Source organism: Monodelphis domestica, chromosome 3 (assembly GCF_027887165.1).
Source record: "Monodelphis domestica isolate mMonDom1 chromosome 3, mMonDom1.pri, whole genome shotgun sequence".
Classification (NCBI taxonomy): Eukaryota; Metazoa; Chordata; class Mammalia; order Didelphimorphia; family Didelphidae; genus Monodelphis; species Monodelphis domestica.
This window is the reverse complement of record NC_077229.1, coordinates 445,423,886-445,439,681: the sequence shown is the minus strand read 5'-3', so window position 1 is coordinate 445,439,681 and position 15,796 is coordinate 445,423,886. Positions and strand designations below refer to the sequence as shown.

General features: G+C 33.3%; 1 protein-coding gene across 4 annotated transcripts in view; it reads left to right on the top strand.

The window, feature by feature from the left end:
- The window catches only part of LIFR (LIF receptor subunit alpha), an 88,774-nt gene that overhangs the window by 34,236 nt on the left and 38,742 nt on the right, over window positions 1–15,796 (top strand). For all 4 annotated transcript variants that reach the window (XM_007487434.3, XM_007487433.3, XM_056824562.1 and 1 more), the window contains 4 exons: window positions 2,987–3,126; window positions 9,594–9,757; window positions 13,521–13,692; window positions 14,126–14,383. In XM_007487434.3, coding sequence (XP_007487496.1) covers window positions 2,987–3,126; window positions 9,594–9,757; window positions 13,521–13,692; window positions 14,126–14,383 — 734 coding nt within the window. The remainder of the gene's footprint in view (window positions 1–2,986; window positions 3,127–9,593; window positions 9,758–13,520; window positions 13,693–14,125; window positions 14,384–15,796) is intronic.

Genomic DNA, 15,796 nt, shown 5'->3' with positions numbered 1-15,796 from the left:
TACAAAAAATCAAGCCATTCTCCAATTGACAAATGGGCAAGGGACATGAACAGGCAATTCTCAGCCAAAGAAATCAAAACTATTAATAAGCACATGAAAAAGTGCTCTACATCTCTTATAATCAGAGAGATGCAAATCAAAACAACTCCGAGGTATCATCTCACACCTAGCAGATTGGCTAACATGACAGCTATGCAAAGTAATGAATGCTGGAGGGGATGTGGCAAAGTGGGGACATTAATTCATTGCTGGTGGAGTTGTGAATTGATCCAACCATTCTGGAGGGCAATTTGGAACTATGTCCAAAGGGCGATAAAAGACTGTCTGCCCTTTGATCCAGCTATAGCACTGCTGGGCTTGTACCCCAAAGAGATAATGGACAAAAAGACTTGTACAAAAATATTCATAGCTGCGCTCTTTGTGGTGGCCAAAAATTGGAAAATGAGGGGATGCCCTTCAATTGGGGAATGGCTGAACAAATTGTGGTATATGTTGGTGATGGAATACTATTGTGCTCAAAGGAATAATAAAGTGGAGGAATTCCATGGAGACTTGAACAACCTCCAGGAAGTGATGCAGAGCGAAAGGAGCAGAAACAGGAAAACATTATACACAGAGACTGATACATTGTGGTACAATCGAAGGTGATGGACTTCTCCATTAGTATCAATGCAATTTCCCTGAACAATCTGCAGGGATCTAAAAAAAAAATACTACCCACAAGCAGAGGATAAACTGTGGGAGTAAAAACACCGCTGAAAAGCAACTGCTTGACTACAGGGTTGGAGGAGATAAGACTGAGGAGAGACTCTAAATGAACACTATAATGCAAACTCCAACAACAGGGAAATGGGTTCGAGTCAAGAATACATGTGATAACCAGTGGAATCATGCGTCGGCTGATGGGAGAGGGAAAGGCGGGGGGGCGGGGGGGAAGGAGGGGAGGAAAAGAAAACGATCTTTGTTTCCAGTGAATAATGTATGAAAACGACCAAATAAAATAATATTAAAAAAAATAAATAAATAAAAATAAATAAATAAAAAATAAAAAAAATAAAATGTTAATTCTAAAAAAAAAAATATTTGAGAGCTTGTCAAGTTCTGTGCTAAGTCCCTAGGATATGAATACAAAAGTTAACTTCCCTGTCCCTAAAAAGTATATATTCTCATGGGGTTACAAAGTATAATGGCTCATTTTAGCTTAGGAAACCATTAGAAAGGTGAATGGAATCATGGGGGACATTCAGTGTCAATATTGACTGGATTATGCTTCTAGTTTGGAGTGTGGGCAAACTGGCAGAGGAATGCAGCCAGCAGGACAGATGGCAAGATGATCAGAGTGGAATGTTAAACCTGACTCTAGGGCTTAATAGATATAGTAACCTTTCAAGACTATTCAGGCCCCCACACTTCAGCCTACATTTCTACTCTTAATATAATTATTCCTTTTCATACATTCTTTGATTTGGCTAAACTTGCCTTTTTGCCGTTTCTTACTCCAGAATGCCATCTCCTCTCTCTGTTCCCCATACTAGAATGCTTTCCCTCCTCAGATCTGCATTTCAGTAGCCTTAGTTTCCCTCAGAGTTTAGCTGAAATGCTACCTTTTCTGATTTCCCTAGCTTCTAGCACCACTCTCTTTCTCCACCCCCACCCTCCAAATTACTCTTTATTTTTTTATACATACTTTTGTGTGTATATATATATATTGTCTTCCATAATAGCATGTCAACTTGATGAACACAGGAAATGTTTCCCTACTGTCTTTCTATATCTGCAGTCTTGCACAGTGCCTGACATACCGTTGACATGTAAATATTTGTTGATTGATTTATGTAGTAGCAATGTTTGAATATTGGGGGGGGAGTATTTATTTTCACATTAGCTTAATAGTCTGGTTCTTCTTGGTGTAATATACAACTTAGAATTCGTAGAGCTGCTACTGTACAAGATTCTGGCCCTTTAATTGCAGAGTCAAACAGCTTTAAGAATCTATTCTAGGATAGCTTATTTCACTAATAAACCTTGAGTCTAATGCCCTTCTTCTCCGAATGGAGCTAAGTGGATTCCTTGGGTGCATCTGTGTTCTTAGTCTTCTAGATAATGTTTTGGGGGTCCCAACTTGTGATAAATGTTAATTATCATGATTATACAAATAAAAGCAGTGTGAATGCACATATTTCTCCATATCTTAAAAAGTTAAAATAATTATAAAACAATTCACATCCTTTATGCTGAGAAATTACTTTCAGAAAAAAATGCTGTGAGTGGATGCAGTTATTTTGATATTAAAACCATTCTTAAAACAGAACCCCTGCCATTCTGTTTTTTTATATATTCCAAAATGTTTTTACAGTGCTGTGTATAATAGGCATTTATTACTAAATGAATTTGATATAATTGGTAACTTCTTATTTTATTGTTGTGAATTATTGTTGAATGAGATTGATGTAATGAGATTTATGTTATTGTGTATTTAATGTTCATTAAGTAACTACAGTAGACCCTGCATCAAATCCACTGTATTTTCTCTGGGATGCGAGTTCTTCCTTGCTAACCAAATCTTGGCTCTGTTCTTTTTTTTTTTACCCTTACCTTCTGTCTTAGAATAAATACTGTGTATTAGTTCTAAGGCAGTAGAGCGGTAAGGGTTAGGCAATAGAGTTTAAGTGACTTGCCCAGGAAGTATCTGAGGTCAAATTTGAACCCAGGACCTCCCATCTCTGGGCCTGGCTCTCAGTCCACTGAGCCACCCAGCTACCCCCTGGCTCTATTAACAAGTAGGCACTATAATTTATTCTTAACTAAAGGACTTAAAAATGATAATTCTAGAAATACTAAGCATAAGAGCTAAAATAACCCAAGCTCTTTGTTTCCTTAGTATACAGAAAGTTTCTAAAAATACATTTCCAATATTATTCTTCCTGAAGATTATTTTGCTGACTTTTCTGTATTTAATTCAAATGATACCTTTCTTATATTGCAGTTCTTATTCCTGTATTCAAACAGAGAAAACACATTTTGAGATTCCAGCTCTTTCACTTGCCGATCATGAAATAAAAATAAGTTCCACACATGTTTCTGGGAACTCTGTGACTAAATTTATCCTAAGTGAAAGAAATGTTTGTAAGTATCTTTTTTACAAAATTTATCTTAAATTCTGATAATGCTTTTTAGGAGGGTATTGAGGTCTCTAAGGTTTCTAGCTGATAGAAAAGACCATTAAGATACCATAGTAATATTTGATCCCTCTAAAAATATTCTCACAATCTAAACTATCCTTCAAAATACCTGAGAACCATTAAGAAATCAAATGACGTATACATTTGGCCCTTGCTATATTGTGGTTCACTTATCATGGCTTCACTGTAATGTGGGTTTAAAAAAGAAAAAAGCTACTCCTGTATCATGGAGTTTTCACTACATCACAGGATTTTGCGGATGAATACCATACTGTACACAATGGAAATGCAGTTTGCCACTACCGTTTGTGCAAAGGCAACCAACCACAGTGCCATGCTCTGTATCCTGGGCGCTGATTGGCTCTCTGACTGTAGCATCAGTTTGTTTCCTCTCTCACTACTTTGAAGATTTTCACCTATCACTGGGATCTCTAGAATGTAACTCCCACAATAGGTGAGGGATCACTGTATATGTATAGATAAAATAGATGCAAAAAAATCTAAGCTCTAAAATTTGTACCCTTTGTTTCTAGGAGAGTTTAGAAGTCATCTACTTTGTTTTGGGATGCAGTTTTTAACAAAATTGGTTTATTTAGTGTTCCATTCCACAGTAGATTTGAAACATAAAATTTAGAAGGTGGGGATAGGGTGGTATGGGCAAACATATTATTTAACAGCATGAAATAACAGTTCCCTGTTTCATCATCAATTTTGTTTCATTATCATGGCTCTAAAGACAAGATTGGTCATTTCATTGACTTCTTTTGATGTCTTTATATAACTGTTTTTCTCGTATGTTCTCTTAGTTCTACTTTTTGTAATTCAATTCATATTTCTCGGAATTCTTAATGTTAGTTACTCCTTTAAAAAAAGTTTTGCTTTTTTGTTTTATTTTGTTCTAAGCATGATAAACAACAACAACAAACGAACATTTCCATATGTAAAGTATCAAATAAAAAGTACATTGCATATAAAACCATGAATCTCTCTATATCTAGTTTAAAAAATATTCAAAATTTAGCATATTAGTTCCCAAGCTGTCCCATTTGTCTGGGTTTACCTCTAAACCTCCTTCTGTTTTTTTCTATGCATTTCAGAAAATTTAAGTTATTTAATATTGCATTTTTTAACAATAGCAAAGAAAAAAATCTACTGTTTTGTGACTACAGTTAAAATATATTCAATTAGATATTGTTTTCCCTAAATCTTCTTTTCTCAAAACTAAATAGCCTCAATTTTTAAAATTTGTTTTTCATGTGGAATTATTTGAGGACCTTTTATTACTTTTGTCACATTTCTCTAATTTATCAGTGTGCTTCTTAAATTTTGACATTTGGAACTTATGCAATACTTCAAATGAATTGGATAGTGGAATGAACAGTGAATTGGATTCAGAAGACTTTAGTTCAAATCAAAGACCTTTACCACTTTGAAGACTTATCTGTAAAATAAGTGAACTAGATGTCCTTTCAGGAGCCTTCTAGCCCCAAATCTATGCTCCTGTGAGCTCCCTTGATGTATTAATACAGTAATGATGATTTGATAAAAAAAAAACATATGATAACTTTACCTTTTTATAGAATAATGTCTTATAATTATCATTTGATTTCTAAGTTAGAATATGCCTGAAGTCATATTTGAATTCAGGTCTTTCTGACTCTTGGTGTAGCACTCTATGTACTGTACCACTCAGAAGGTGAAGAACCTCTGACGTGGATAAATGAACAATTAATTTTAACTGCTTTTGTTTTAACACCAAAGCAGAACTTTGATCAGATTGTCACTTAAGATGAACATTTTACTTTTTAGAAAGCAAGTATTGTTATTGCAACATCAACAGAATTGTATAGAATAAAGAATTTATTTTATTTTAGTTTGCAGTCAAAAGACCTAGATTCAAATCTCAGTTGTAGTTTATAACCTATGTGACCTTGTGTAAGTCATGCTCACTCTCTGGACCTTAGTTTTGTCATTTATGAAATGAAGAGATTAAATTCAGTGGTCCCTCAGGTCCTTTTCTGCTCCAAATCTCAGATTTTAAATTCTTGTTCCAAATGTGGAAAAGTGCAAAGATAACATGGATTTGTAGAAATTTCAGAGTTGTAGAAATACTTTAAAAATTAGCACTGAGGAAGCTCTTAATGCATTTCATTTTTGCGGTTAAATATACATCCATTTGTGCAGGCCAGTCACCAAGTGCCTATGATGTCATTATTGAAATCTTTCAACTCTTTCAAGGCCAATCCCTAGCACCACCTTCTGTTTCCCTTGATTCTTCCTCTCTCCACCCTTGTCCAAAAGCTTTATGTGTTTCTTCCCATTTCTCTCTGATTTCTTTTAACATTTTGTCCAGGACTTTTTTGACCTCTCACATATTATTTTGTCTCTGACTTAACTTGGGTATATAACACTCCTTTTATCTTTTCAAAACCTGAAGAAGTTTTTGGTGGAGAAAGATATTTTAATAGATAAGTATGGCTTTAATTCCACATTGTAATGAACTGAGAATAAAACATCACTCTATTTTAGGCATAATGAATTAAAATACAGATTCTTAGGAGCCTTCCTATCCTGTTTCAATCAGATTGAAGATCTTACAATACCTTTCATATCCTTTTTCATTGAAATTTTACCTGTGGCCAAGCATTAAAGCCACAGAATTTGCCAAAGGTGGAAGATCTTAACTTACTTTATAAAAGGTTACATGACTCAATGAATAAATGAGTCAACCAATCTTAGAAATTTTTTAAATACTCACTTATTTAATATGTAAAGAGTAGGTATTGTTCATTTTCATTTCTTCTGCTGGCATTTTTTTTTAAATTACTGGGGAACAGGTAGCCAGAATAATTGAAATATCTTTCTACTTAATTTCCCTATCATCAATCTTTTCCCTCCTCCAAATTCTCTTTTATTGTACTGCCTGACTAACATTTCTGAAGCAATCTTATAATTTCATTTACCTACTTATGGATATTTTTTGACTCACTATTGAGTAACATTAAATTGAAACTCCTGGACTGGTGTAGTGAAAAGAGTCCTGCTTTGGGAATTAAATGTTTGGCATTCTAGTCCTAGCATTGCCACTAACAAACTGTGACCTCTGGGGCAAATCATTTAATTTCTCTTCATCCTGTAGAATGAAGGAGTGAAATATAAAAAGTCCATCCAGCTGGAATATTCTTTGATTTTTCAAGGCTCTCTGATAATTTCATATTGTACTTATATAACCTTTTTAAATGCTTCCTAGTATTAACTCTTCTTAAGTCAGATTGTCTTATAATTACTCCCATATTTGGCGATCTTATTCTCTCACTATGTCTTGGAATGACATCCTTCCAGATCCTCTAACTTATCACAGAAATCTCAAAGTTGAAAGGAGCTCTAGAGACAATGTAGTCCTGTACAGTTAGGTTTCATTGAACCTAATGTTCAATGAATGTTGAACCTAATGTTCAATGAATGTTCATTGAACATTAGGTTTCATTTTTCATTTGAAAGATATCTTTCAAATATCTTTCACAGTTGGCTCAGTAGTCACATCTACCAGTTCTAAAAGTAAACTATGATGTAGTTTATTCACATATAGTGAATTGAATAGTTAGGCACATTCTTTTCCATCTCCTAATTCATGTTGGGTATCAAAATCAGCCATTTTCTCTTGTCATTTCAAGTTAAAATATTCTCCTTGGCAGAAAGAATAGAAACAAGATAAGAACTAGGCAGCTCTACCTTCTCTCCTTAGTATCCTTTTCTTCACTCTCTACAATGATCCCAGTCCTTTGAATCTCTTCTCTATTATAGCTAAGAGGCTTTAAAAAATCTATGTTTTGAAGTTTAATTTCTTCTATGTAACTTTTTACTCTCTACTGATTTGTCCTTTCTCTAAACTCCTACTGAATTTAGAATCAATAACAATCAGTTTTGCTTTTAATTGTTCTCATTGTTTCTTGTGTGCTTCATAATTTTAACTAGATTATAAATTTCTTAACTTCATAGATCTTGTTTATAGTTCAGGAACTGAAATAGCTCAGTCCTGGGAACATAGTAGATATTCAATACTTGGTTAAATGATTGATTTAAATAGTATTTTCCTGAAGTTTTCTTAGGTTTAGGACATATCTAGAATGAAAATTAGCAGGTCACACACATAGTAAAGGAACTGCTTAAAATACTTTAAGTCATTTTAAGCACCTTTAGTTTTTTACAAATGGGTCTCATCTATTTGTTAAAAAGGCCTCTGAATGAATTTCATTATATAAACTATACATAGGATCACAGGAATTAGAGCTGAAAATAACCTTGTAGATAATCCATTCCAGTTTCCTTTAAAATATTGTTCAAATAATTTGCTGTTGGATTAGTGATGCTTTATTTATTTGGAACACATGAAATTGTTCTGAGTATCCAGTTTAGTTTTCATAGTTTTAGATATTTCTTCGCTTAGTGCTCCCATAGAAATTATAATATATTGTGGCCTTTTCTTCATTACAGCAGGCTTTGAATCAGAGAATCCAAAAAATGCCTTAGATATTATCTAAGGTACCACTGACCCTCCAGTTTACTCAAGCTAAGAACTCAAAGTCAGACAGAAAAGAATTGATATAATTTGCCTAAGCCATAGCAAGTTGTTGTCAGAGCCAAGGACTTAGAACGCAAGTCTTGTGATCCAACCTAATCTTTCCACCACATTTTTGGATCACTTTAGAAAATGGTAGGTAGATGTAGGAAATTTTTTATCTGAGCTAAAAGAGAACTTGCCCCCCTTGCAAATGAGGAGTGTATTTTATACCTTTTCCAGCAGTAAATAACAGAAAATTCGTTACCTTGAAGCCAGAATAGAACTCATTCCCCAAAGTCTTTGCTTGATACTTTAGTGGTAATTGGTAATTTTTCAACTTGACTCTGTTGCCTTAGTAACATAAATGCCATTTTTAGAATACTTTATTTATAATTATGACTCAAAATCAAATACAATTTAATGAGTTTAGAAATTAAACAATTGAACATTTTAAGTTTTTGAGAGAAAAATCTTTTGGCTTTGATACCTAAATTGATATCTAAGCCCTAAATATTAATGATAATTTGGTTTGAATGTGGTCTTCCATGACAAAATGATGAATACAGTAAATTAAAGATATGATCCTTATTCTTCCATCACCCAAATTTATCTGTGTAAGTACAAATTTTGAAAAACACCAAACCTTTAAAAAATATTTGTACTCAGAATTGGAGGAAAAAAAGTAAAAAGTGGAAGAACTGATATCAGGGGTATATACTTTGTCAGACCTGCCTCAAAATATCTCCCTTTATATTACATTAGCAAAACATGTGAAACAAAGTGTTTTGCAAATTGGTAAATAATATATAAATGCTAGCTATTCTTCTACTCATTAGAGATCTGTTGTTCAAGACCCAAAAGAAGGTATATAGGCAGTGCAATGGGAAAGCGCCAAAGACTGACAACCATTTTGAAATTCTGTCCATCACTAAAAGAGGAAAGAGATATCTAGGTGGTACAATGGATCTCTAGCCCTGGAGTCAGGAAGACCCAACTTCAAATGTGAATTCAGACACTTATTAGCTATGTGTGACCCTGGACAAGTCATTTAAAATTAACTGGAGAAGTAAATGGCGAACCATTCTAGTATTTTTGCCACAAAAACCCCAGAGGGGCACACAAAGAGCAAGATGTGACTGAAACAACTGAACAATAAGAACAACAATAAGAGAAAACTACCTTCTTCCTCTGGGACCATATGATCCCATGACTTCCAGTATTCAGAACTCAGAAAGATATTATTCTTAATGTAGTTCAGCCACATTAAACATAATTTACTTCGGTTCTTGTAGGCTTACCTGGTAACTTACCAGTGTTATGATATTATTTTTATGGAAAATGCACAAGTTTCACATAAACAATTAAACAATGAATTTCTAAAATATAAATAGTTTATGGTTGGATTCTACTTCTGATTATATAAGATTGGAATTGGATTTTTTTGTGATTTCATTGTGTATTTCATGTGTATGTCCTTCTGTCTGTCAGTCAGTTAATCAACTTTGCATTGTGGTAAAGAGAAGGCCATTAAGTCAGTAAACTCTAGGTTCAAGTTTCATTTATGTCACATTAACTTCTCAGTGCCTCCTAAACACATGAAATAACAGGTCTAAACCAAAAAAGTAAAAAATTTAAATATGTACACACATATTTATGTACATTTAGATATATACTCATTTTAATGTATACATCCGCATGTATGTATGTATATATAAAATTTTAATAAGGTTTTTCTATTCAAATATTGTGTTGAAATTTTTGTTTATGGTCAGAAAAATAAATTTCTACATTAATTGTGAAGTTAATTATTTGAACAAGTGAATAATTTATTCTCTCTTCATTTTCAAAAGCCTTAGTTCCAGCCACATTACAGATTTTAAATTTGACAGCTGATTTTTCAACATCTACATTGTACCTAAAGTGGAATGACAATGGCTCTGCTTTTCCACATCACTCAAATGTCATCTGGGAAATTATTGTCCTATATAAAGAAGACATGGAAGTTGCAACAGTAGTAAGTTCCCTGACTTAAAAAAGATGTTTCTTCTTCCTTCCTAAATTATATCAGAAATTGAATTTTCATAGCATTGGGTACTCTTCTGGCATTGTAATCCTACTACACTTCTGGATTTGGGGGAGGTAAATTGAGTGACTTTTCAAAGTATTGTTCTTTGTTTAAATCACTTAACTTTTCTGGTCCTAAGATTAATCATGTTTCTAATGAGGGGATTGAACTGCATAATCTTTGAAATCCTATCTAGTTCTAAAGCTGTGATTATGTGATTAAGAAGAAAAAACATTATCCTAATATATCATAGTTTACTTTATACTTTTTAATACCTTTTTGGAATGATTTCTCTGTGAATCATTTTCATTTGGCTTTTTTACATTTTGCTTTATTTAAGTAGTAGTGAAAAGCTGTGAGGGCCTGTACCCAGTAATATATTTTTCTTTAGTCTCTTGCTCCTTCTTTAATAATTCTATTTATGTTGCCTAAGAGCTTTGAAGTATACTAATGGGTTGCATATTTAATAATTGAACTCAAAGTCAATAGAAGAATTAATGTGTTACATAGTTACTTTATCTACCGCATCATTTCTTATTTGGGTAGCTATACTACATTATATATAGTACTGGAGTAGGTGTGGGTGTGTACATAAACATACACTTCCCTCATTCATTCTACCAGTTTTTGGGGAACTGCTGTATGTACACTTTTGACACTTTCCTGAATGACTCTGCTAAAGGCTTCAGGGACCAAAAAGAATGAATGAAATAGACCCACCTTTTGTGGGGCATACGGTATGATGGAGGAGATAACACTGCAACAGAAGGTGATATGTGAACGTCCAGTAAAAGAAAAATAGAATATTGTGTTCAGAAAATAAAGATAGCACTTTCGCCTGGAGGAATTAAAGAATGTTTCCTGGAAGAGGCAGCATTTAATGTGGGCCCTGAAGGATTGTTAGATATCTTTTTTCTCTGCCAGAATACACATATGCTTATGTGTAGTAGAAACATAAGAATTCTGTATCATAAATATATATATATACATGTGTATATATGTACACACATATATTTATATGTAATAGGTGACAATGAGATTCATGGCTACCTGATTGCTTAATCATTGAAACTAAAGGACAGCTAATCAAATTTTTATTCTTAATACATGCCAGGCACTCTAAGGCAAACTGGGAACATAAATACAATTAATGAAGTAATCTCTACTTGCAGGGAGCTTACATTCTAATGGGGAAGACATCATATATGAATTTGTATAGAATAAACAAAATGAGAATGAATACAAAGTAGTTAAATAACAAGATAATTTTCAAGGAAAGAGGCTAGTAGTTGTATGGATAAGAAAAAACTTCATATTGAAGGTGATGGAAAAAGATAGGTTGGAACTATATATATAGGTTGGGAAGGGCATTTCAGGCCAACATACTTATAAGGAAGGCCTTTGCACAGGCAAGATTTGAGATAGGCATTAGAAGGTGGTGTGAGAGTTAAAAAAAAAAAAACAACTGGTGGCACTTGAGCTGAATCTTCAAGAAAGAAAGGGATTTAATGAGGGCAGATATATTCCAGGCATGAGAGATGACCAATACAAAAGTGAGATAAAGTGTTATTTGTGAGAAACAAAAAGAAAGTAAATTTGGCTAGATAATAAAATGTGGGAGGACGAATAATGTCCAGTTGGAAAGGTAGGTTGGGGTCAGGTTGTGAAAGGCTTTAAGTGCTTAACAGAGGACTTAATATTTTATCCTAGAGGAAGCCAGTGATTGAATAGGGGAGTCACATAGATATTTTTTTAAAGGAAAATCAATTCGGCAGAAATAAGTATTAGAATGGTGAGAAACTTGAGGCAGGAAGAACAGTTAGTGGACCCTTATAATAATCTAGGTGATTAGTTTGGATAAGAGCCTGAATTAAGGTGGAAGTGTGAGTTAGAGAAAAGAGGTTAGCTGCAAAAGAAGTCGATGTAAAAATGGCAAGATTTGGTATCTGACTGGATTTAAGGGAGGATGAGGAATTAAGGATAATTTTAAGGCTATCAACTGAAATGGTGGGGAAGATGGTCATACCTGTGACAGAAATAGAGAAGGAAGAGGAGTATATTTTAGAGAAGAGATAAGTTCTGTTTTGTACATATTTAGTTTGAGAACTCTCCAGGATATCCAGTGTAAAATGCCCAGTAGGCAACTGGTGATGTGGGATAGATGTTGAAGAGAGAGATCAGTCAAACATTTGAGATATCCTGTGTATGTGTGTGTGTGTGTATATATATATATATATAGATAGATAGATAGATATATTTGAGAATCGTCTATGTAGAAGAGGTATTATAAGCCCATGGAACTGTTAAGGTCACAAAGAGAGCAAGCATACAGAGAAAAGAGTAGAGGACCTATAACAGAACATTGGGGAGTATATCCACTTACCCATTAAGAGGTATGATATGGATAATGAACCAGAAAAAGAAACTGAGAAAGAGTAATTATTTGTCAAGAAAACTCCAAAAAAAGAGTGATTAATAGTGTCAAATACAGTAAATGGATCCAGAAGGATGACAACTTAAAAAAATCATCAGACTTGACAAAAGATCATTGCTAATATGGACAGAATAGTTTCAGTGGGAGGGCAGATTGAAAAGGGTTCAGAAGTAAGTGAGAAGTGTAAACAATTAATTTTGAAGGAACCAGCACATACGAAGAGGTTTGAAGATTAGAGAGAATAGGGATGATTATGGGGGCAATCTGATGGAGGAGAGTTTGGGGATCAAGAACACATATAAAGGGGTTGTTAGCCAAGGAAAGGGCTGTCTCATTGTTGAGACTGGGTGAAAGGAGAAAAAAGTCAGAGATGATGTGAAAGGTTTTTTGAGATGGAGTAGGGGAAGCTAACTTGAAATTGTCTCTATCTGAGAGGTATCAGGATGTTAATATGTTAACAAATTACAATGGCATGTGAATCTCTCTTATCCCTTTTGGAAATGTGAGGAAGTTCTATGATAGAATTGGACAGTATAGAGGGAAATCTGACAAAATATCTAAAATGTCTCTAGGTTTCTCTGTAACACATAAGACTTGCCCTGTGGAGGTTTAGACTTGCCTTGTGTTCAGATAGCAAATTTAGAGCAAAAGAAAAGTAAATACAGGTGAGTCTTGACCAATTATGAGACTCTCCAAGAAGTAAGCAACTGGGGTTGAAAGCAGTTCAGGTCCCAGACAAAGTTGTTTAATGTAACAGTAGAACTCCATGGGCCAAGATATGGGTCACCTTAGTAACAGGGTGTCTCCAAGTCCTCTTGGACCAGTGGCACTATTGTCACTCTTGAATCTTTCCTAGACATGGCATTTGGAAGGAACTTGAGAAATGTTTGTTGAATTGAATCCATTGCTTATTTTTATCTTCAAGTTTTTTAGGTTGATTCATCTTTACTCTCTGTGAAATAGAAAATATGCGTTTTTTTTTCATGTAGACTAATAATGTTCAAATATTTTAGTTTGTAGAATTCCTTAGCAGTGTGTTCAATAGTCCTAGAATTTCAGGCCCTTGTAACTATGTTAGAGTTTGGAGGAATTGAGACATGTGTAACTTTAATATGTTCACACTTTTTGAAAAACTGAAATTCCAATATAAGACAATGGAAAGCCACTGACTTCAAATTATTAAATGTTAGAGATTATTTTAGAGTATAAAATGTTTTTTTCTGTCTTTGGGGAAATCATTGTTACTACTTTAAGATATTTTTTATCCCCTTTTTTTAGGCAACATTTAACACAACTCTGATGGGTAAGGATTCAGTCCATCACTGGAACTGGACCTCAGATATCCCTTTGGAATGTACAGCACACCATGTAAAAATCAGATATTACATTGATGAACTTCATTTTTTTGGTCAAAAAGAGTGGAGTGAATGGATTCCACTTAGGATTTCAGGTAATCCATGTATTCCATTTAAATGATTTTGTTAAAGTAATTAGCAGAGCCCAGTTATGATTGGCATTCAATGCAAAATTTAGTGTTTTGAAACCATGAAGTTTTATAAATATTCTGAATCTTCACTGAGGTATTAATTGATATAATGAACTTATTTCATTTGTCATATTTCCTTATCCATAGTAGGAAAAAATTGATCAGAAAGTTAAAAGAGAAAATATTCCATGATCTGATAAATATTTGATACTTTTCAATTATTATCTAAATACATAGGTGATTTTTAAAAAGGTTAAAATTAATTAATGAATTGACTTCTGACATGACATTACAGACTTCTGGTTTTATATCCACATTAATACTTTTCCATTACAGAAGATACTTTGATGGAGAATTTCTAAAGTATTTTAACTTTGAGTGTTTCTTTTCCTCCTAGGGTCTCCCATAAAAGAAAGTTATGAGGTTTTTCCTCGAGACAAAGTGGTACCAGTAGGTTCAAATATGATGTTTTGCTGTGTTGTTGAGGAAACTGTGTTAACTGCACAATATGGAAGTGAAAAATGTTCCCTTATCCCCCTTGATAATAAAAGTGTTGGAATCAAGATCAACAATATTACCATTTCTCCAAGTAGTGGAACAAATGTGGTTTTTACAACAAGGTCAAACCTGTATGGAACAGTTGTATTTGCAGGATGTAAGTTATGCAAAAACTAAAGAGATAAAGTATTGCTGCTACTTATACAACAAGTTCTATAATTTTCATTGCTGGGTGTATCCTATTTTTCCTTTCTTGTTTCTTAATGTAAATTAAAATATAAAAGTTTCAGAATATTTACTTATTTTCTTCCTAATCTGAATCATGATAATTTGTGATCTTCTTCTAATGAAAATCATAGCATTTAACTGCTACAATTTTAAGTGAAATTATTAACAGTAACATTCTAGACCAACTTGTAATTGTTACCTCATTTATCTGATACCCTCAGGAAATGAGCTATTTCACATACAGTAGGGATTTTTCCTTTTCATGCAGATCTTAAAAATTTTTTTGGAAAAATGCTAACAATACTTTCTATATGTTCCTGCATAATGAGTGTCTGATATATCCCTACATGGAATAGTATATGTATATTTTGAGTGATATAGTGGCAGGAGGATTAGAATTGGACATAGAAATCCTTGAATCAAATTCTAGCTCTTCTTAAGCATGTTATTTCACTATTCTGGTATTTGGTTTTCTTATATTTAAAAAGATAGGTTTGAACTACATGACCTTTAAGTTGTGTAGCTCAAAACTAATCAATGATCTCTGCCCTACCCTTCAAGAGTTTTCAGTTTAAGACAGCAGCAATGCAGGTATTATGTTTGAACAATAAAAATAAAAGGGTGAAAAGAATAAACTAAAAGTTGGAGGGAAAATTAAGTAATTTAATTTTTTAATGACCTCATCATCATTATGAATACTATGTTGTAATCTAGTTAAAGGAACTATTCAGCTGAAACAGTAACATCTTCATTAATTTTTTTCCTGTTGCCTTTTAAAAAAATTATTTCGACTTTTTGTAACTTCTGTTGTCTCCCAACTTACTTTTATCTGTCATTTCCTGTTGCTTTTTATATAATTCCCTTCCCAATATCACCAAATTATCTGTATCTAATCTGTTGTAGTTTAAGGAACTAGCTAAAGCTTATTAGAATATTGTGTTTTAAATAAATATCAATAGATTCAGAATAAAGACTTAAGGAACATTCTTAAGGGGCATTCACTTACTATATGGATTTTATATTTATTTTAACTGCAAAAGACATTTTTTGCTTACTCTTTGATTTCTGTGTTTTAAATAGTTGTGAGTTCCAGATAATGTTCTGAGTAAATGAGATGTCGTACACCATAGGTTTCCAGACTGAAAAAAATGAACAAGCCATTTGTTTAAGGAAGAAGCAGAATACAGACCCTTAGAGTAGAAGATACCTGTTTTTTATTTTTTGTTCTTTCTAATCATGTTCTATGTTTATCATGTTAGGTGTGAGAAAATAGATGATTTATTGTATAATTTACCCCACTTAGTCATACCTTTTTTTGACTGTTAAACTGGGCAGGGGTGGA